At 35.2% G+C, this 24609-nt stretch overlaps 1 protein-coding gene across 7 annotated transcripts in view; it reads left to right on the forward strand.

Annotated features, from left to right (window-relative positions):
- The window catches only part of sdk1b (sidekick cell adhesion molecule 1b), a 227098-nt gene that overhangs the window by 194840 nt on the left and 7649 nt on the right, over window positions 1-24609 (forward strand). For 4 of the 7 annotated variants that reach the window (XM_058789555.1, XM_058789548.1, XM_058789570.1 and 1 more), the window contains 12 exons: window positions 1220-1318; window positions 8865-9059; window positions 9348-9549; window positions 12323-12426; window positions 15119-15189; window positions 16075-16207; window positions 16577-16633; window positions 17024-17125; window positions 20323-20438; window positions 21487-21673; window positions 23470-23628; window positions 23760-23921. In XM_058789555.1, coding sequence (XP_058645538.1) covers window positions 1220-1318; window positions 8865-9059; window positions 9348-9549; window positions 12323-12426; window positions 15119-15189; window positions 16075-16207; window positions 16577-16633; window positions 17024-17125; window positions 20323-20438; window positions 21487-21673; window positions 23470-23628; window positions 23760-23921 — 1587 coding nt within the window. The remainder of the gene's footprint in view (window positions 1-1219; window positions 1319-8864; window positions 9060-9347; window positions 9550-12322; window positions 12427-15118; window positions 15190-16074; window positions 16208-16576; window positions 16634-17023; window positions 17126-20322; window positions 20439-21486; window positions 21674-23469; window positions 23629-23759; window positions 23922-24609) is intronic. The other 3 variants (XM_058789564.1, XM_058789576.1, XM_058789583.1) reach the window with 2 other exon arrangements.

A 24609-nucleotide genomic window follows, 5' to 3' on the forward strand; every position in this document is an offset into this window, starting at 1 on the left:
ATTACTATATTATATTCTCAGTACCGTGATAGGCAATAATAAAATGCCGTTGTAATACAATAAATCAATCACCCATTTTTATTTAAAAATTTAATTAAGCATATCTTAAATTATTCATTAATAAAATAATTAATTATTGTATTTATAATCATTTTATTTATAATTATATAAACAAATTATGTTTTGTAATTATTTATAATTTATTTTATTTTATTTAAATTTTTTGTAATTATTAAATGTTCAACGAATGTTCATTACTATGAATTAAATATTATTTTGTATATTTACCAAGCATTTCTATATTTAAACAAATATAGATTAAATTTAAATGCCATTATTTTTCTCATTGCAGTAATAAAAATGAGATGTTTTTCAGATTATGGTAATGAGAATTTGGAGGGAAAATGTGCTTAGTTATCATGAAACTATATGTCATAATGAAAAAAAAAAAGACTTCTTTTAAATCTGAAGTGAAATATGACATAGGCATTATCTGACAGTTTTCATGTGACTCAACCAAGTGGGAACCTCATTAAGTCTCCTGAGCTATGAAAGAGCATCCTCTGAGCAATACAATTTCTTTTGGAAAGTTTCTCTCAGAAATATGTACTCGCATGTATGCAATATATTTCCACGGCAAGGGGAAGTAAGCTGCCATCTTTCCCTTTGAAATGAGCGAGTGTGTTCATATGTGGACTGTGGAGTCTTGCCAGCGGAATGACAAATGCCCTCTTTCTGTCATTTTTCTTAATCGGCTCAATGGAGCAACATTCATTCGGAAAATGTACAGGGATACCAGGGATACCAGATACTGGAATGTCTATGTGATTCTTCTCTACACACACTGACTCACACTTACACACACACACACACACACACACACATATCAGAACTAGTGGATTACCAGCGCTGTTGGCCTAGTGTCCACTGGCAGAGTTAAATGTGTTTGATGAGGGATTATGAAACACTAATATTTATATTTATGGATTTAAGGAATTAGTTTACAGGGAGACTTTGTGTGTGTGTGTGTGTGTGTGTGTGTGAGAAGAGATTAAAATGTCATATTTATCGTGGCTGAGATAAAAGCTTGGCCCCACAAACAGATGTTTTGAAGTGTTTGAAATATGTGCTACATTACAAGAAATCTGAATGTATGCTATAGTAATCTGTTTTAAATGCATGTATCCTCTCTCTCTCTCCCTCCCTCGTTTCTCTTCAGTTCCCGGTCCACCTGTCAGGTTGGTGTTTCCAGAGGTGCGTCTCACGTCTGTCAGAGTTGTCTGGCAACCTCCCTCGGAGCCAAACGGCATCATTATGGGTAAGAGAGAACATAAACGCTACACAACCAGCCACAGACACATTTACCAAGCCATATTAATGAGGACATATCACAGATTTCTGTTGTTTTTAAATAAAGTTAATTATAATAATTTTGCACTAACCCTAAAAGAAAACCTTTCTGCATAGGAAATGTAATAATTAATGGATTTAATATAGTATTTTAATGATAAAATGCAAATGTAAAATAATTTAATAGATTTTTACCTTATAAGAGGTAATCTTTTAGTTTATTTTATTTATTAATCATTTTAATCTGTAATTTATTTTACTTAGTAATAATTGTATATTCTTTCTTTTTTTATTTCTTCCATTTATACACTACAGTTCAAACGTTTGGGATTGGTATTTTATTTTTATTTTATTTTATCATTTTTTTGTTCAAAATATATAATCAAAAATACAGTAAACCGTAATATTGTAAAATATTTTACAATTTAATATATCTTAAAATGTAATTTATATATTTGAAAAAAAAAAAAAAAAAAATATATATATATATATATATATATATATATATATATATATATACATATATACTGTATATATGTGTATATATATATTAGTGCTGGGCAACGATTAAATATTTTAATCGCGATTAATCGCATGATTTTCTGCGATTAATCGCACCATGCGCAAAATTCAATAATGAAATCAAAAGTAGTGTATTGCATAATTTTATTCTTTCAAAGTACTGCTGTATGAACAAAAGTGCAATAACATTTGGTTTGTCAAAACTTTAAACAAATAAAGTGCTTTTTTACAGCAGTTAAAAGTTAGTAGCAGTTAACATTTCTTGTAAATCTTAACTTAAATATAACATTAACGTTTTGTTTAGATTGTAAAAAAAAGAAATTATGTCCAGAACCTCCATCATAGACATTATAACTGGCCCCTTCCGAGCAACAACATCAATCTCCTTTAAGAGACTGAGAATCTCAGTCCAAAAAAAAAAACACCTTTCAGTGATGCAGGTTGAGTGGACAAAATTAACTGCATTTATCCATTCTTCCAACTTTACATTTACTTACTCATCTGCACCAAGCCAGTTGCTAAGACATACAAGGTCATTCACACTTTCAGATGATAAAGAAACTCTCTTCTTCTGTACAATATGACCAGCAAGAGAAAACAACCTTTCACAGGGTACGGATGTTCCATTTAAGATTTCGGTACCTTTTTCCATTGTTCTGTCCGCACCAGATATTTTCTGTTTCGCGCTGTAGCTCTCTTAGGCACACAACAAATGCTTTCATTGGTTGAGACGCGTGATGACGCTCATCCCAAGCAGCCAGTAGCCTACTGATAAACATCCCACCCCTCCTGTGGCCCATGGTTTGTGTTGTATTCGGTTGTATTATTACAGTCTATCTATGTGTATTCAAACGCAGTGAGCAACGGACTTTCAAAATAAAAAGTACGTTAACGCGCGATAAACTAATTGTCGGCGTTAATTAATTAATGCGTTAACGCGATAAAAACGCGTTAACTTGCCCAGCCCTAATATATATATATATATATATATATATATATATAATATTGATTTGATTGATTTGGTGCTCAAGAAACATTTGCATCATCAATGCTGAAAACAGCTGTGTTGCTTAATTTTATTTTATTTTTTTTTTTTTAGAAAAGGATTCTTATAAATAGAAAGTTTATATAGAAAAACAGCATTATTTTTTTATTCTTTAATTTAAAATGGAAATCTTTTGTAACATTATAAATGTGACTTTCAATCAAATGACTTTTAATGCATCCTTGCTGAATTACAGTATTCTGACCCTAAACTTTTGATGATAGTGTGGCTAGATCCAGCCTAATTATGCAAAGTAAATACAAATAATTGATATATCAGTAAAGAAATAAACAGAAACAGAAACATTCCAAAGGGACATTTGGGGAGATTTAGCTTATTTCTATCATGACAACTCTCGGAAGATTTTAGCATGGTAATGAATATGACAATGTTAATGTATTTGGTCTTGGCGGAATTAATCTGCTATGCTGCTGAATTGCTGCTGCTGTTGATTATTGCTGTAGTTGTAGATTATTTCTGCTGCAAGCAGGTACGGGAACTTGCTACTGCCAGTGCATATGGCAATACGGTGCTGTGAGTATTTAAGACCTACTGCTGTTGCACAAATAGCATATAAAATAACCCGTAGCAGATCTATACAGGTGGAGCTGGGGAAGGTGGAAAGCACAGTGCAAAATGTTCAAGTGGATGCTAACCAGCCATTTAAATGTAAAGCAGCAAGCTTATTGGCTGCGAATGCAACATGAACCAATCAGCTTGCGCCAAGTTGTTTAACGCTGTGAATATCATCAGTTACGTTAAGACCCATCAGCCAGCGCCATCTAGAGTTTCATGAAAGCACTACGTATTTCAGTGTACATTTTTCCTAAAATATAGGTATTTAGCTAAATTATAATTACATGAATCAAATTAACTCTCTTGTATTTATATTTACAAATTTTATAACTCATATCCTTGTAAATGCCTCAAGAATGTAATCTTCATCTGCAGTAAAAATGCAATTTGAGGCCTTAAAGAAGGTGTGTTTGTTCCCATTGCGCCCTGGGCCATTTGAAATGTTATTATTGCAAGGACATGCTGTGTATTGCATTGGAGTCAGTATGTACGTGTGTGTGTGTGTGTTATGAGATTTTCTGTATTGGGATTTCAACCGTGTATTGAGATTAAACCGCCTCAGTTTTGCCGTTATCAAGATTACGGGCCGTACAGACACTGACGCGCAGCTATAGATGACTGGATTATGGACACTTAACCACCCGTGATGGATCATATAATCCCTTAATAGTGATAGAAATGTGAAGCCTCTTTACCTCGGATGATCTCTTGCCTTCTGTCTCTTTTCTACACACACTCGCACACAGAGCTCTCTGCTGATTGGATCAATCGCTCCCTGTAGGATTGAACGTTATAAACCAAAGATCTTCAATCAGAGAGGAGCTGTCAGTGTTCCAGCGCTCATTTTATCCTCTCAGATCTTTGTAATATATTTCATACATGAGGATACGCAGATAATGTGACTTTCACGAGGGGAATATCATTCTTCTGTGTTGATTTTCCTCAACAGCAGTCAGTTACTCTCGCAATTATTGAACGTCTGACTGTACAGTGTGAATGAGGCATCGATGCAGTATTTGTTAAGTGACCTTGGAGGGATTTCAGATAGCAAATCTATAAACCGATTAAGAACAGATCATTAGATCAGATCATCATCATTATACTGCAAAAAAATAAAAAAATAAAATCTTTTTCTTAATGGAGCAGTTCACCCAGAAATAAGAAGTCTTCTTTCTTTCTTCTGTGGAACATTTTCTCAGTTTATTTTTAATTTTTAATAAATATCCTGGACACCTTTTTAAAATAATGAAAACATTTTTTGGGACTGACAGCCACTAAAACAACAACAAAGCATCATAAATGTGATCCATATGACTTGTGCACTATATCCCATACTTCTGCCATCGTGCAATATAAAAATAGGACATTTTAAGGACAAAAATGGGTTACACTTTATTTTGTGTTCTTGTTACAGTGTAATTATGCATCTGAGTACTGAGTAATATTTATTAACTACATGTACTATATGGTTAGGGTAAAGATTATGGATTGGTTTAGGATTACTTGCATGTAATTATGCATAATGTACTGTTATCATAATAGTAAGTACATGTGACGTGTAACAAAGACACCTTAAAATAAAGTGTTACCCAGAAATGTGTAAAATTGTGTAATATTGTGATGAAGATTATCTGTAAACAGTTTATATATATATATATATATATGTGTGTGTGTATATATATATATATATTTATATATTAGTATGCCAAACATGTCATACAGCACTGGAGTAATCTGGATATGCTACTGTTGCTTTACTGCAGTGTAGATTTTATTCTAGCTCTTAATTGAGTTTCAGTGGTAATGTATTGAAAGCAAGAGCCTGTTGGTGAATATTGATCGGTGGATTGAGGTCCCTCTGGTGTCTCTTTTTGCTCTGGCATTTAATTTCCCTCTTTCTCTCTTTGTCAGTATCTTTCTCACACATTATCATTCTCTTCTATTCATCTCTCTTGTTCTCTGTAAGGCTTCTCTCTATCTCTCTCATGTCTATTTCTCATTGTCTTATCCTTGCCTTGATTTGTATATGGATTCGTATATGGAGTTACAAATATAATTGTGTGTCAGGCTGGTTTGGATTGCTTTTATGATACTTTTTTAGTGCACAACGTCCATTTTGCCACCGCAAGCTCTCCATACATTGTACAGAAATTGCTTGGAAAAAGTGACAGGTACGTTATTTAAAAGTTGTTCACGTTCCACAGAAAGAAACTCATAAAAGTTTGGAGTGATATGAGGATGAGTAAATGATGAGCTAATCCCTTAAGCTGGGATAGGAGAAAGTATTTTAACATTTGAAAAAAATGCATACCTTTATTCTCATTGTTGCTTTGTAAAAACAGATACAGCTTAAGCAGTAGCTGTGTACGCAACTCCATGTGGATTAATGAGATATTGATAATTTCTGTAACTTCAAAAAAAGAAGACAAAATGCTGTGCAGAAACTCATTTACAGTATGTGCTTATACAGTATACATAAAAAGTAAGCTTTTTGATAGAAATTAATACTATTATTCAGCAAGAATGTATTATATTGGTTAAAAGTGACAGTAAAGATAATGTTACAAAATAAATGCATTTCAAATAAATGCTGTTCTTTTCAACTTTTCAACATCAATAAATCTTGAAAACAAATTTGTCACAGTTTCCACAAAAATCCTAAGAAGCACAACTGTTTTCATTGATGATAATAAGAAACGTTTCTTGGGCACCAAATCAGCATATTAGAATTATTTCTGAAGGATCATGTGACTAGAGTAATGATGCTGAAAATTTAGCTTTGCATCACAGGAATAAATTACATTTTAAACTCTTTCAAAAATTGAAAACAGCTATTTTAAATTGTAATAATATTTCACAGTATTACAGTTTTTACTGTATTTTTCATCAAATAAATGGAGCCTTGGCCTTGTTTTCAGAAACATTAAAAAAATCATCCCTACCCTAAACTTTTGAAAAGTAGTGTGTATTTATTTTATTTACACACACACACACACACACACACACAAACAAAAAAATCATTCTGTATTAATGACAAACAAACAACATCTTAATATCAAATGTATACTAATGTACCATTATATTTAAATGGTACCTTAATTTACCACATAGAATATGACTGTACCACCATGAAAGTGTCCCAAAAACATGGTGTTTATGGTAGCACCATGCTTCTTTTTGTAATGGTCTCTCCTGCTCTCCTTCTCTTATAGCGTTGAGTGTCTGCTGTAATGTGTCCTGTGGTTAGGGATCAGTGATTGCTGTGGTAACAGGGCGCACAAATAAAATGCGCCTGACCGAGGGGGCGACGATCCGACCAATTACACGGCTTACTGCTCTCACCACGGCAACCCAGACATTAAAAAATGAGTACCGAACCACCTGGCATGGGTCACAGCTCTACCATGATAGATGAGGGAAAATACAAAACCTGAACAGTTAATTGTTGGCCATTTTTTGTCCTTTTGCCTCCTTCTCTCCATTTCCAGGGCAAAAGCTACTCTGAAACGGCAAAGAAAAGGAAGAAAAAAAGTGTTCAAGTTGATTTCTGCCTCTAGCGTAGCACACAAAAAAAGAAGAAAAAAAAAAGGAAAAAGAAAAACCATCAAAAGAGAGAGCTCAGGAACAAGCGGGAAATGCAGAGGATTTTGCATAGGCCCCTCTGGGCTTTTTGGGTTGGGTTAGCGATGGCCTCTTAATAAAGGAGGATCTTAGCGAGCTGTGCGTTCGGAGAGGGGTAGAGAGAAAAGGAAAGAAAGGGTGAATAAGAATCTGAGAAGACAAGGCAAAGGGGAAAAAAACATTGAATTAAAACCAGCCTCAGCTCTGTAGCGCCATACTAATCCTCCAAACGGAGCACGCTAACACCAAACACCCCATGTGACAGAGATAAGAACGTGTCTCTCGGCCATTCTGTAGATTCCCCCGTTTACAAGGCACTTAACTCTCTCAATCTCTCCAGCACCTCATGTCAAAAGCACCCTTGCAGCTGTAATAAATGCTTCCAGGTTAAAGCATGCTCTCAGACTGTGGAGATCTTTCATGGGACACTTTGGTCTTTGCATCTGCATTAAAATTAAATGAGCCTTGTCTGCAGTTAGAAGAGGATTATTAACTCTTATGAAGGAAGGCTGCTGTTGCGAACTTGTATAATGACCTTACGTATTTAAAAATGTGACGCCTCATATGTTTAGACCGTTGTAATGATACACACCAGATGGATTGTTGTAAGCTGATTTGAAATGAGTTGTGTGGTTTGCATGAAATGGCTGTATGGAATATTAATACGGTTCTTTCCCATACATTGAAAGTCAGTGAGAATGGTTGCTATCAAGCTCCAAAAACACAAAAACATCATAAAGCATTTCCCATCAATTCTCTTTTGTGTTTCTGCATATTTAAATGATGATAATAAAATCAATAATTTAACAATTATATATTAATTATAAATAATTATTTATAATTAATATATAATTATTATTGATTGTATTATCATCATTTAAATAAAATCAATAATTATAACAATTATATATTAATTATAAATAATTTATAATTAATATATAATTATTGATTTTATTATCGTCATATAGTCAGTATTATTATCATCGTGGAGTCAGAATTATTAATGATTGTAATCATTAATAATAATAATTGAATTATATCTATAAATAATTATTTATAGAAATAATTCAATTACTATTATTAATGATGATGATAATGACGATGATGAGGATTATTGTTATTAATTTTAATATTAATGCATGCATAATTTAATAATAATAACAATATGCATGATTAACATTTCAATAATATTATTATTAATGTATTAATATTATTAGTGATGTTTGTTGTTGTTATTATTATTATTATTATTATTAATATTAATATTAATCAATATTAATTATTAAGTATTCCCTAATACAACTAGTATGTATAATGGATAATAATAATGAAAATAATAATTTATTTGATTTATTAATATATGAATTATTTTTATTAGTAGTAATACTAATGCATGCTTAATAATATTAACAATATTTATTATTAACATTGCAATATTATTATTAATTTATTAATATTATTAGTGATGCTGATTATTATTATTATTATTATTATAAAATAATAATATTAATAAGTATTCATTATTATAGATAATTATCTAATACTAATATGTACATCCTACATCCTTACATCCTAATACTAATATGTATAATTGACAATAATAGTAATACATTCAAATTTATTTAATTTTGTTAATATATTAATTAGTATTATTGTTAATAACAAAAAAACAAAACAAAACAAAAAATTAAACAACAGTTAAACAATGTACTCCAGCAGTTCTGATGTATTTATGACTTTGTTACTGCAGGTTATCAAATTTCTTACCGTTTGGATATCAACGACCCCAACAAGTTCACCACGGTTGAGGTGGGATCCAACGCGCGTCAATTCACAGTGACAGGACTTATTCCAGAATCGGCGTATGTTTTCCAAATCACAGCACGCACTCAAAAGGGCTGGGGACCCCCGGAGGAGGCCATTGTCATAACGACAGAAAAAAGAGGTATGTTTGAAGGGTTAATGTTCGATTGTTGTTATCAAATTATTCACTACTTAGGCTACTATAGAATTATTTACATTAAGAATGACAAATTGGATGTGAGTAAGGCTAAAACTTCGCTGAAACGCTTGTACTTCGTGGAGTCGAATGTCAGCTGATAAAGCATACTGTCAAAACAGCATGTGGCCCTTCGGAGCTGACTGCGTTTAAACCCGAGCTCAAAATTAGCCACGAGCCGGGTCTGTGAAACATGCATATGCCCAGCAGTGCCTCATTACACATGTCCCACAGAGCGGCCACAGCCCCCTCGACGACTCACCATGCCTCAGAAAGGGGTGGAGTCTCATAAGCTGCGACTTCATTGGACGGCGGGGGGAGACGGCTCTTCCCCAGTGCGCTACTTCACCCTACAGACATTAGAGCTGCCAGACGGCGAGTGGAAGACCCACACATCCTCCATCGGTCATAATAACACCTCCTGGGAGGTGGATAGGTAACACACGCACACATATCTCTCTCTGATTAGTCATAACTGCCTGTGTGGCCAACGGCTGGTACAAGAACAGTCACTATTTATAGCATAATGTGCTTTTGCTCTGACAGACAGAAGACATTAAAATACACAGGATGGAGGTACACTTGAGCTTGTTGTAAGTTTGGGATATGCAGACGTGGAAATAATTGCTATAATTCAACAAGGAAATTTTTTGTAGTAACAAAATCATTTTTTGGACATGATTGAAAGGGTGATGCCATGTTTTTGGACCATATTAGCACCATGCTTTTTTTTTGAACATGGGTGCAAAGGTAATGGCATATTTTGTTTTTTGTTTACATACAGACATTATGTTTTTTTTTTTAGGACATGTACCATGGTAATACCTTGTTTTTTGGCCTTTTTTCCATGCTATTTTTTTTTTGTTTTGTTTGTTTTGTTTTGTTTTTACGTACACCATAACAGTAGCATGGCATTGGTTTTTTGTATCACATTATAACTATAGGTTTTTTGGGGTGCCATGTTGCAACATATTTTTCTGGACATTTTTATTTTATTTTTCTTTGTGACATGGTGCCATTGGAATACCTTTTTCAAAATGTTATTGAATTTTTTTTGGGATATGCACAATGCTATTCTCTGAGCTATGTAAATAACACAATTATAATAATGATTTAGTCCCATGGTATTGATTCCATCACTTTATCCCACAGTACGGCTACTGGTGAAAGAGTCAGGGTGAGAATGAAAAGGGTTAAAATTGAAACAACCTCTATTGGACTGAATCAAACAAAGCTCTTCAGTCTAAAAGAGTGAAATTACACAAAACATGTAGGGCATTTTATATTATAGACATGCAGTGACACTGATGAGACATCATTAAGAATAAAAAAAGAGAATGAAATCGTCAGAGCGAGAGTGAGAGAGAGAGAGAGAGTGCAATCATAATCAGACTGACCATCGGGTGGCCTGATGTATAATCACACATCCATTCAGCATTCACTAACCTGTTTTCTGCTCTCCATCCTCCAGCACTGCAGCACTAGCTCATATACTTTCACCCTGCCTGTTCGTTCTTCTCATCATCACCTGTCTGATTCATGCTGTCATCTTCGTTTACGTCTCTAAATGTCCACTTGCATTAAGGGGGAAAATATATCGAGCTAAAGGACTTGCCTCCCCGTAACACCATCTTTCTCAACCTGTTTTGTAATGGAACCATGGGAGCATTTCTGCATTCAGTACCACTCGATTACCCACAACCCACATTCCTGTCCTTTTAATTACCCACATATGCCTTTCACTGACATTCAGTGACTCATCGTAAGCCATCTTCTGACTGCAAAGGAGGCACAGAAGATGAGTCTGAAGTGGCATGGATAACACGCAAAAGTGCATTTGCACAGACTATTTAATGTGGCACAGAGCTGAAATAACTGTAAATTTATTTATACCGGAATCACGATTGTGAAAAACAATCACTATGCTTGGAGTACAACTGTACTACCCTTACTATTTCTGCAATATATACAGTAGTTTGCACTGCTACTATACACTGTATGCTGATTTGAGAATGCAGACAATGGCTGAATTGACTGTTATATATGAATTTCAATTTAATGTAATTGAATTTATGCACATTACCGTTATATTGTACATTACAAAAGTTCGGAGCCTGTAGGATATTTGAAAGAAGCCTTTCAAATATTCTTGGCATGGCAAAGCTGAATTTTACAGTCCTCAGTGTCACATGATCCTTCAGAAATCAATTTATGATGCTAATTTGGAGTTGAAATGAATTTAATAGAAATATTAAAAGAACAGTATTCATTTAAAATATACATTTTACTGAATCTCACTGATCCCAAACATTTTGAACAATATATTTCATCACATTTAATAAATCAACTTTTATTTTATGGACCACCTTGAAGGACACACTATTACATTTTTCCATACTTTATGCAGCAATGTAAATGTCCCTACTAATATTTGCCTATTCAACCAGTTATTTCCTGTATAGTTTGTGTGCATATGCTGTTACAGTGCTTTGCTTCAGTTTGTCTCGATTTCTTTCTCTGTCACACACGCATTTTTCATAATTGCATGAACCAAGTGTTTTGAACCAAGAGGATGTTTGTGTTCAAACCATCTTGATTCCCAGAGGAGTAAATGCCTCCAGCTATTAAAACAGAAATGCCACTAACAGTCCTCGTCTTCAACGCCCTAATTATGAACACACACACACACATACACACGTAAACACTCACAACGACACAAGCACCCTCACAGTCCTGATTCTCAAATCCCTAATTGCTCACTTCACACACATGCACACACACAGACTCAAAGTTTCCCTGATGGCCCACTTTGATATACATTACCCACAACCCTGTGTCCCCTTCCCACGTCCCCTCAAAGTTTGAAAAGCAATAACAAATTTGTGCAGTTGACTAATATTAACTAATTATAAATGAATAATGAGCCATTCTTATAAACATGAAAATCTCAAGAAATATTCAAGAGTTTGGTATCTGTTCAAGCACTTGAGCAAGACATTGTGGGTTGAGCAGACATGTCTACTCAACAGATTGGGATGTGTTCTTATGACTATATTTATAAATGCATTTGTATGATAGCTTACCTTTTGTAGCAAGAGCTTCTGTCTCTGATTTTCTCAAAAGAAGTCTAAAAATGCATCACTTATGGTTCCTGTTGGTACTTGAGAATGATCTAGTGTGTGAGTTGAAATTCATCTCTTTTCTTGTAGGCTGAAGCCATACACCTCTTTCAAATTTAGAATGATGGCCACAAATGATGTGGGAGACAGTGCCTTCAGCAAAGAAACTGAGCCAGTTACCACTCTGCAGGATGGTAATACTAGATTCTGTGTGTTGTGCAAAGTGAATTATAATTTTTTAGAGTGCTTTTTGGATCTGAGTATTTGTGAAAGCATCTGAGTAGATAGTAATTTTATTTTTATTTTTTTTGATAGTGTTTGGGGGAGAAAATGTGGATAGAATATTGGGGTACATGAATGGAAGCTTGTCATTCTACATTTTCTTATAAAGAAATTATCAAAATAATGTTGATAGATAGATGGAAGCATGTCATTCTACATTTTCTCAGATAGATTTGAATAAAATGAAAACTAAAAGTCTTTCAAATCACATGAGTCAATATTTTATTCACAATAGAACATAGAGAATATAACAAATATTTAAACAGAGAAATTTTACACTTTTATCCACTAAATGAGCTCATTTCAAATTTGATGCCTGCTACAGGTCTCAAAAAAGTTGGCACGGGGGCAACAAAGGGCTGAAAAAGCAAGATATTTTGAAAAGATTCAACTGGGAGAACATCTAGCAACTAATTAAGTTAAATGACATCTGGGCCCGTATTTATCAAGCTTCTCAAAGTGCCATTTTAGTCTTAAGTGCTGAGAATTCATGATATTTACTCCTACTTCCAAACTTAAGTATAAAAGCAAGTTATCACATTTCTTAAAGCTAAGAATCACTCTTACTCTCCCAGTTATTTAAGACAGCTCGAGAGGTCTCACAAGTGGCTTGTTGCCAGTAGGGGCTTGTGATGGCGCTGAGGAGACAGAGACATGCACAAATCTTTCAGAAGAGGAATAATGTTCTTGAAATGTATGACGACGAGCAGTTAATCAAACGGTTACATTTCCTCAGTTATTCAAAATGAGCAAAGAACATTTACATTAACAAAGAACATCATAACTGGCTTCAGTCTAGCACGAGTATTATATGATTTCTAAAAAAAACACTCCCGTTATAATCAGTGAAGCTACCTACACCGTATGATTGAATAAATCTCTTACACTGCACATGTCTGTGGCGCGTTACGGCTCCGACACGGCCACCAGAGCTGATTGCGGCCACTCACCAGCCGTACTGCGGCAAGTTTCTGAAGCAGCTCTCCGCACTGCATCAGTAAAGATAGGCACCTATATTTTTTATGGATAATAATAATAATCATCTTGCTGTCGTCAAAGGCATCAGCAACAGGTGTTATCTCTAACTATCGTCGATACACTATACTGTCGTCTATCAGCAGCACAACCCTAAACTGAGCTGTGATGACACTTCGTTTCCTTGCCATAATGTATTCTCTTCAAAATTCTTTATTGTCAAATGTGTGTTGAATGTAAACTTCTATTAGGAATTTAACCATTCAATGTGAATTTATCTGAAAATATTCTTAAATAAGGAAAACTTTTCAGTGATTGTGTATGTCGTCATCCAAAATCCCGTTTGTGGCACAGCAAAGTGTTGTGAATCATCTCTAAGGCTGACACTTAAGATTTAGTTCTACACTTCGCATAAATTATGACAGCGATGCTTGATAACTAACTTTTAAGTTATGACATTATAGTTATCAATCATCTCAGTCGTAATTTGATAGATAGATAGATAGATAGATAGATAGATAGATAGATAGATAGATAGATAGATAGATAGATAGATAGATAGATAGATAGATAGATAGAGTGCCGTGAAAAGGTTTTTGCCCCCTTCCTGTTTTTTTTTTTTTGCATATTTGTCACACTTAAAAGATTCAAATCATCAAACAAATTGTAATATTACACACAGATAATGCAAGTAAATACAAAATGTTGACATGTATCAGTCTGGAAAGGGTTATAAAGCCATTTCTAAGGCTTTGGGACTCCAGCGAACCACGGTCAGAGCCATTATCCACAAACGGAGAAAACTTGGATCAGTTTTGAACCTTCCCAGGAGTGGCCAGCCTACCAAAATTACTCCAAGAGCACAAAGACGATTCATCCAGGAGGTCATAAAATAACCCAGAACAACATCTAAAGAACTGCAGGCCTCACTTGCCTCAATTAAGGTCAGTGTTCATTATTCAACAATAAGAAAGAGACTGCATCCAACGGCATCCATGGGAGAGTTCCAAGGCAAAAGCCACTGCTGACCAAAAAGAACACAAAGGCTCGTCTCACATTTGCCAAAAAATATCTTGATTATCCCCAAGACTTTTGGGCAAATATTCTGTGGACTGATGAGATAAAAGTTGAACTTTTTGGAAGGTGCATGTCCTGTTACATCTGGCGTAAAACCAACACAGCATTTCATAAAAAGAACATCATACCAACAAAGGGTGCTGCAAAGGGTGGCACAACCAGTTATTAGATTTAGGGGGCAATTACTTTTTCACGTAGGGCCAGGCAGGTTTGGACAGCTTTTTTCCCCTTAATAAATGAAATCATTATTTCAAAACTGCATTTTGTATTTACTCGGGTTATCTTTGTGTACTATTAAAACTTGTTTGATGATCTGAATCATTCAAGTGTGACAAATATGCAAACAAATTAAAAAAAAAACAGGAAGGGGGCAAAAACTTTTTCACACCACTATAGACAGACAGACAGACAGATAGACAGATAGACAGATAGATAGATAGACAGATAGATAGATAGTTTGATTGAGGCATAAATTGATTGAATGTTTTTGACTGTGGATATATAGTTTGATTGAGTCATTAATTGATTGAATGTTTTTGTCTGTGTGTTTAGTGCCAGATGAAGCGCCTGTCATTTTGAACATCAAACCTTCAACCACAACATCTGTGATTGTCCAGTGGCAGGTAAAACATTGTAAAACAAAGATTTAACAAGAGGTGTTTTTTTTTTCCAAAAACAAACCAGCCCGAATTTTTGAACAGTAAACCTTGTTGCCGTGTGTTATGAGATTGCCTTATCATCAAAACATTGTCTAAACAAGGCATCTTAGAAGGCAGCATAATGTTGGAAGACTCCTCATGTGGAGAGCACGCCTGTGATGCTTACAGTGACCACTAAGTTTTGAAACAGCTTTGGCATAGGTGTCACAGGAACTTTTCCTGTCTTTCCATTTAACTGAAGGTTCAGGGGTTCAAATTGTCCAACAACGTTTAATAGCAGACTTGTGTGCGAAGTATTCAGCTGCCCTCTCAATGTTAATTATGTTTGGCAAGCAGGTTCTTAGCCTTACTCTTTACCCTCTAATTAGTTAGCAGTCGTTTCACGTACCTCCTCTATCTATTCACACACATACGGATACATTTACAAAGCTGGCCTGTTTTGACCCCATCTTAATTAACTTTGCCTATAACACTGATCACATACTAAATAAGACACGTCCATAACAGAATAGGAGAGTGAGAATGCATGTTAGAGTGAGTCAGAGTAAGAACAACCAGATCAGGCCTTTACTGACCTGTGGTCTCGGCTAACTTGTCCTCTGTTGATCTGTGCTATCTCCTGGGCTGACGTGTATTGTGCGGTAATTACTTTCTGTCACCGTCTCGAACTGCTAATTAGCCGGCAGCAGACAGCATAGGCACTGTCTTTAACATTCTTTCATTAAGTAGCATCACAGGTCATATGCTGAAAAGTCAGGTGACTATTTCCTAGCCTGAGTTAAATGGAGTAATTAAAAGGCAGTTTGCTACTTGGAGACTGACTGAAACTCGATATGTCTGTGTCTGCAGCCACCTGCAGAGGGAACTGTCAATGGGATTCTTGTGGGATACCGCGTGTATTACCGAGAACTTCCACGTGAAAACAGTCCAGACGAGCCAAAGACAGCAACCAACCAATCAACAATCAGTCCTGAGTTCAGAGGTTAGTCTGTCTGTCTGATTGTCTATAGTTCTGTCTGTCTGTTATTCTATCTATTGATCCATCTATCCGTCTATCTGTCTATCTGTCTGTCTGTCTGTCTGTCTGCTTTTCCCTTCACAGTCAGAATTTTTGTTTATAACTGAAATAGTTTTTTTGTTACTAGGTGAAATGTGTTGTTTTCATAATGGTACCATATTGCTAATATATTTGTTTTTTTTACAGTTATAAATATATTTTGTCCAAGTTGCGCTACTTTCTGTTTCAGCTGACTGTTTTGTCTTCAGTGCATATTAAACAATGTCCCTTGTGTAATTTCTCTCTTTTTCTCTTTTCCTCTCTTTCTCTGGGTTTATTTCACAACTCAAACAGCTAAGAGCACTTTTAAGACAGTGAGCAGCCCTTCATTAACAGAATTTGAATTAACGCGTAAGTATATTTTGATATTATTTTAATTGCTGAGTTGTTTCAATAGTTGTAATCTTTGAAGTGTTAACAGAGTCACATTCAAGCCCGAAGGCTTTCTATCCTCTGATCTCCTCTACCTCTATAACAAACACTTCCCCTAGTCTTTGCGCTTTGTTGTTTAGCCTCTGGTCCTGTCACGATCTGCTGTGAGGAAGGGGAAAAATTTAAATCTATTTTGTTCTCCGCCTCATTTCCACACCCTTTATCTCATATCCACGTCCCTCTTCCGTCGCCTAGTTTTACATTTTTTTGGGGGGGGGGGTTTCTCTGCATTTCTCTAAACTAGTACCTCAACACTCTTTGACTGCACCTTCCAACTTATTTTTCTTCATCTTTATTGGTGTTTTTCAGAGCTCAGCAAGTACAGACGATACACGATTGTCATGACAGCATTTAATGTTGTTGGAGAGAGCCCTTCAAGTGCACCTGTTGAAGTGTTTGTGGGAGAAGCAGGTATGTTTTTATGCTTTATTACAGTTTTTCTCAGTCACTTTGGTGCATTTCTCAGATCAGAAATGAAATTCTCAAACACTACTTGTTCAACCTCCACATCATCTAGTCACTTGTGCACATCATAAAAGCAGTTTCTCATTCTTTTGAACAAATTGCGATTGCTTTGGTACATTCATGCAACTGATTATGTACATTTGTCTGCGGTTTCCTACATTTTCAGTTGCTAATATCATGTTGCTCAAAATGTATTATACAGTTCTCTGTGCTATAGTCTTACCCCTCAAAACATCTAGTTATTAGTTCATCGTATAAGTTATTAAATACGAAATGGTTGATCTAGTTGTCATAAACTGTCAAGCATATTTTCTACACATTTCTGTTAGACTTTTTGTAAATTTGCCATGAATTGTGCAAGTGAATCTTGACTTTCAGTAATGAGGAGAATATAGATCAACCAATTATAAACCAGTTTTCTGAAATAGCTCAAAGATGCATCTCATGGACCTTCAATTGGAAAGCATATAGACAGAGGACAACACAAGAGTTACAAATTCTGACGTTGGATGAACATCCAGGAAATGATCAGGGTCAACAGCCGAGAGGAAGAAGAGGAGTAAAGATGCATGGTGGAAGGATACAGAGGCAAAACAGAGGAAGAGGCAGAAGAGGCCAAGGACATAGGCGCATGTCAGATGAAATAAGGGCCACTGTTGTGGACTATGTTGTCAATCATGGCCTTACAATGGCTGAAGGGTGCAACTAAATATTGGGAGATCGACCATATCCTCAATTATTCAAACATTTTGAAACAGTCTCTTTCAATCAGTATCCCACATACAGTAATGTGTAAATTTGTACATTTGAAAGGATATAGCATACATAAGAAGCGCAACCTTCTGCATTTCAATACAGAAACTGTCATCCAAACTGTTTCCATAGTTTAACAGAGTACACTTTTATATTGACAACATGACTAAGCATTTTGACCATCTTGTTTGTGAACAATGACACAAGGACTTTTCATTCTGATGGCACTGATATGTTCATTGACATAAATACTTGCTTTTGAGAGATGAACTAACGATTTTGAGTAAGTTACAGGCTTTTACAGGAAATCCATTGTGCGGTGCTGTTTGTATGAATTATTTTGAGAAATGAATATACTTCTTTGCAAATATTAAGGATGATTCAAGAAGTGCACCAAAGCGACTGAGAAAAACTGTAAGACCACTGCTATGACTCGGCTTTAAAACTTGGACCACAAACTTTGGGAAACCCAGAGTGCTTTTTTGAAGTTTAGTTGATTGATTTTAAATCTTATATCTGATCATCGGACCTACTTGGTCTGGTCTGAGCACTTAGCGCTTTGGTAATGTTAACGAGGAGTGCATTTGCACACAAGTGATAATTGAATGTTATATGCAATACTTCCTCAAAGTCACACAACCTGTTTTATCTAGTTATGAGCTGTATGGAAAAGAAAAGTGAGACTTGGACCGTGCAATATAGACCAATTGTCTGCACAACCCATTAGACAACGTGCAATGGATCCATTTGCATGACCTATTGATAATGTGTCACAGACCAGTTTCCACTATGCAGCGCAGATCAATTTCACCAGCGATGTGCTGTCTGGCGTGGTTTTAATATAAAAACAATCGGTTATGTCTTAAGTGAAAGTAAACAGACATCAAAAATGTGTCAAAATATCAGATCTATGCTTTACCTCATTGTGTAAATATAGATAGGAATTGCTGTAATTATATACTCCCTACTGTATATACAAAAGCTTTCCCGAATGCTGTATAAAAGACTATATGACCTCTGTTCAGTTTATATGGCTGTATGTGAACATGTGTCGCAGTACATGTCAAACCTAATTTGATTGTAAACTCATCTGATATGTAGAGCATTATGAAAGCCCATTACCTAAGCTAATTTGAAAAAAAAATGAGCCATGTGCACAAATCAGATTAGTTTGCCATCTGACCTCTCCCAAAGGTCTGAATAAGGGACAGCACATCATTAAATATAGCGTCCCTCTGGCATGACTTTAACACATAAAGACAACAAGGCCATCTTAATTACATATCTTTCATTATAGGAGTGTATAATGAGCTGAAATGAGAATTTGACACATACAGCCCAAAGTCACGCACACTGACCATGACATGAAGTAACAGATCTATGAACTATAATATATGTGTTTACGGGCTTGGGGAGGAGTGTGTTTATACATTTGAAATGAAAGTTGCAATTTATGTATTGAAATATGTACTATATTAATTCATAAATAATTAATATTATTGCTACATTAATATAATGTATTATGAAAATGGTATAATAAATAAATATTTAACTATTTAATAGAATTTAATATTTTTATTAATATATGTCCAAAAATACAGTAAAAACAGTAATATTATGAAATATCATTAAAATCTGAAATAATATTTCCTATTTCAATATATTTTAAAATGTAATCTATTCCTTTCTGAATTCTCAGCATCATTTCTTCAGTCTTTTGTGTCACACGATCATTCTAATATGCTGATTGGCTGCTCAAGAAACATTATCAGTGTTGTTCTGTTTAATATTTTTGTGGAAACTATGAGACATTTTTTCTGGATTCATCGATGAATATAAAGTTCAAAAGAACAGCATTTATTTGAAATAGAAATTCTTTGTATTATTATAAATGTCACTTTTGATTAATGTATCCTTACTGAATAAAACAAACAAAATATACTGCGTAAATCACATACTCTGTTGAATAGTTTAGCGCCACAATAGTGGCTACATGAGAAAGAAAAAAAAGAGAACACCAAAAACTTGTTCTTGAATGAAAAGCTGAAGTTTAGCAGCTGGCCTGTTTACAGAGACATTATATTTTACCATTTCAGAGTGTCAATAAATCACTAAACCTCTTTCCTTTCAGTTTAGTCACTGTCCATTATGCCACATAGAAATGTCATCTGACATTTGGCCTTTATATGAGACAAATAGTCTATGAAGTAAATGGTTTTCCCACTGAGGTTGACTCATCCCGTCCACTGTTGACACATGCATGTTTGATTTGTTTGTTGCTCTATTTAAAATCATAAATTGTGTGTGTGTGTGTGTGTGTGTGTGTGTGTGTGTGTGTGTGTGTGTGTGTGTGTGTGTGTGTGTGTGTGTGTGTGTGTGTGTGTTCACAGCTCCTTCAGTGGCTCCTCAGAACATACAGGTGAAATCTGTGTCCTCCAGTCAGCTGGATGTAGAGTGGCAACCTCCACCTGTTGAAACACAAAACGGAAATATTCAAGGATACAAGGTGATGATCATTTTTTACCCACATGCACAAAATATGATCTGTACAATTCACAAATATTTTAGGAAGGAATAAGATGCTGAAAAGAAAGAAAAAAACAGTAAAATGCATTACAAAGATCGAAGATTTATGTTTACGTAAATAGTGCAGACAGCTGCAAGAAGGCATCCTGTGTGAATGGCCATAAGACATTAGGTATTAATAATTATAATTGTTTATTAAATTCCATGTTTTTAATTGTCAAATGCATATTTACACCAATAGAAATGACCCATAATTCCCATGCACTCATTGTGTTTGTTACATTGTACACTATGGGTTGATCATTTTAATGCATGAATACATAATGCTCAGTTGTTTAATCAGTTGTGAGCCCTGAATTTTATGAAAAGTATTTCCAAAATCAGTCAGGCAGTCCATCTGTTTACCGGCATAAATAAACTGTCGTTCATCTGCAGTCTGTCTTCCCTTATCTCGCTGTCATCTGTTGATTTCACCGCATTAGCTTCCACCGTTGTGTTCCTATTTACACCATCTGTACATCTGTCTCTCATAGAGATTTGAACAGGAACTGGTTATGAATCCTTCTGTTCTGTCCACAAACACACAAAGTATCAATTCATGGATATACATATTTCATTCAAGTCTAATTGTAGTGTTTGTATGTGTATTTAAAGGATTAGTTTCCCAGAAATGAACATTTTGTCATCTTTTATTCAACCTCATGTTGTTCCGAATTCATATGACTTTTTTTTTCTTTTCTTTTTTATGTGATTATGTGACATTGACGACTGCAGTAAATAGAGCTTTGCCATCATAGGAATACATTACATTTTAAAATATATTCCGATAGAAGGTATTTATTTTAAATTGTAATAATATTTCACATGTCTTATTTGATCAAAAAAATGCAGCCTTGGTGAGCATAAGAGACTACTTCTACTTTTTTGATGACTGAAATTGCTTGAAATCTTCAAAATATACTGTATTTTCATTTTTGGGTGAACTCTTCTTTTAAGTATATCAATGTGTCATTCACTTCTTCCCTCAGATCCATTACTGGGAAAAGAACAGGCAGAATGAGTCTGAGAAGGAGCTAGTTTTGTTTGTTCCAGATACATCCGTGCACCTGAAGAACCTGACATCCTACACCAACTACCTTGTGCAACTGTCTGCATTTAACACGGCGGGGGACGGGCCGCTCAGTGCAGCCCGTGAAGGACGCACCCTGCAGGCTGGTGAGTCCCACTGAGATCCTGTTATGCTCATCCAGACGCATGAGCACCAGGCAACCATCCGAGACGTGCAAAACATTATCAGACCATGTCATTCTCCTACTATTATTGCTTCCATTAAGAAACTAAATGTGGAGGTTGTTGCTATAACCCCAGTTAAGAGTCTTTAAATAGAAAATAAGAATAGAAATGGAAACAAGTCCAATAGAAACAAGAAACAAGAAATAGTCTGACTATTAGAAACAATAGAAACAAGTCCAAGTCTGACTAAGCCTTTGATATAAAAAATGCTGTAACGCAGATGAAATGTATAGAGGCATACTTTGACCATTTTAATTAAAGGGATAGTTCTTCCAAAAATTCTGTCATCATTTCCTCACCCCAAACTTGAGTTCTTTCTTCTGTTAAACACAAAAAAAGATACAGTATTTTGAAGAATGCAAGTAAACAATTGCTGGTAGCCATGGACTTATATAGTGTACTGTGGAAATCAATGGCTACCAGCAGCTGTTTACTAGCATTCTTCAAAATATCTTCTTTTGTGTTTAACAGAAGAAAGAACTCAAGTTTGGAGCAACTTGAGGGTGAGGAAATGATGACAAAATTGACATTTTTGGGGGTGAACTATCCCTTTAATGTTCCAGGTTCAAGTTTTGTTGATAATGTTAGTGACATTTTTTAACAAAAAATGTTTACTGTAATGTACTGACAAAGGAAAGCCTAAGGTGCAAGACATTGCAGTTTAAAAGCAGAAATGCACAGCTCACTTTTATTTCTCAACTCAACTTTTCATTTAAATTGTAATTCTGATAATATCGTTTGTACAGACAAAAAGTGTTTAAAAAACAGAAGCATATTTTTATCCCTCTTTGTGTACATAGTTTCACAATTTTGAGGTTGTAGGATTTTTTAACGGTTTTGAAAGAAGTCTCTTATGCTTACCAAGTCTGCATTTATTTGATCAAAAAATACAGTAAAACAGTAATATTTTGTAAAATTCTTGTTATGGCAAAGTTGAATTTTCAGCAGCCATTACTCCAGTCTTCAGTATCACATGATCCTTAATGAGACTTAAGTTTTGATTTAAAATTACTGGTTCTGGCAGTTCTGGCAGTTCTAATACTAGCCGGCAGGCTGTTCCACAATTTTGGCGCGGCTACTGCAAATGCCCGGTCTCCTCTGAGTTTTAGTTTTGTTCTTGGCACCACTAATATTCCCTGATTTGATGATCTCAAGGACTTCCCTGGGTCATATTCCGTCAAAAGATCAGTAAGATAAGAAGGTGCCAAGCTGTTTAGAGCTTTAAAAACCATTAAAAGGACCTTAAAGTCAATTCTGTAGCGGACCGGCAACCAGTGTAAAGACATTAACGTCGGTTATGTGTTTATATTGTATTTTTAACCCCGGTCAGGAGTCTGGCAGCTGAATTCTGAACCATTTGAAGTCTAGAAAGTGAGCCTTGGCTTATCCCTATATAAAGTAACATTTGGTATTATTATCAAAGTTAAAAACATGCTGCTTAATATTTTTGTAGAAACTGTAATACATTTTTGGATTTCAGGATTCTTTAATGAATACAATTTTAAAAGAGCAACATTTATTTGAAACAACTCTTTTGTAACATTATTAATGTCTTTATTGACATTTCCTGATCAATTTAATGCATCCTTATTGAATAAAAGTATTCATTTCTTTAAAAAAAAAATCTTACTGACCCCAATTTTTTTGTTATTTATATACTTTATTTAGTGTTTTTGAGATGTGGTTTTACTAACTTCTCTCTGTCTTTCTCTCTGAAGCTCCTGGAGCACCCAGTCACGTGGCGTTTTCAGAGGTGACGGGAAGCTCCCTGAATGTGTCATGGGGAGCTCCTCTGCAGCCCAATGGAGTGGTGGAAGGCTACAGAGTGGTCTATGAGCCCACCGCACCAGTTCATGGTGAGCAGGATATGAGGAAGAGTAAGAGAGAACATGCAGTAAAATCATTATTCAAATTGAAATGAACAAAAAAAAAGTCTTGAATGAAATGTTTTTAGTTTTGAGTACAGGTATATGTTATTCGGTATTCATAAAGTCCCTTCGTTTGACAGGTGTCAGTAAGACAGTTACAGTGGAGATCAAGGGGAACTGGCAGCGCTGGCTGAAGGTTCGTGACCTGATGAGGGGTGTGATCTATCGCTTCAAGGTTCAGGCCAGAACTATTAGTTACGGACCCCAACTGGAAGCCAATATCACCGCAGGAGCAGTGGAAGGTATGCGTAAATATGAATAATAATGCATAATAATACTTCCATAATAAATCCCACAATAATTGGGGAAGAAAGAAACATCCCCTGCAGTCACAGACACCAACGCTGGAGGCTTTCTTTGGATTAAATTAATTGTTGAATATGAAATGACTGCATGTAACTAGTGCTTTTCTAAAAAACACTTTCCTAAAACCTTGGACCTGCCAGGAAGATGGCATTTCATTATTTTAATTCTTAGAATTAGTTGAAGATGGAATTAAAATAGGGCTGTGTGAACTTCATGGTTTGATTAGTGCACTGTAATAGGATTGTGATTTCGTGTAGCCTTTGAGCAATTGTTCATTCTCAAGACACAGCGCCTTCATTGTGGTGGGACGCTGGGCCTCACACAGACAGCCTTCAGTTTAAAATGTTCTTCGGATGAGATGCAGTTGATTCGTGTAGGAATGGTGGACTCTTGAGTGGTCAGAATGGATTATGAAGGAGCATGAGCTCTAGTGTAATTAGCCAGAATTTTGAGCATATATTCCATGGTACTTAATATTTCATTCATATACCATGGTATTAACATGGTACTCCAGGGTACACTACCGGTCTAAAATGTGAACATACTGGAGTAAATGTACAGTATGTTTCTGGTAACCTTAAAGACCTTAAGTGGTTGAATGTAGCTTTGTAGATAAAGACATGT

Source organism: Onychostoma macrolepis, chromosome 01 (genome assembly GCF_012432095.1).
Source record: "Onychostoma macrolepis isolate SWU-2019 chromosome 01, ASM1243209v1, whole genome shotgun sequence".
NCBI classification, from domain to species: Eukaryota; Metazoa; Chordata; class Actinopteri; order Cypriniformes; family Cyprinidae; genus Onychostoma; species Onychostoma macrolepis.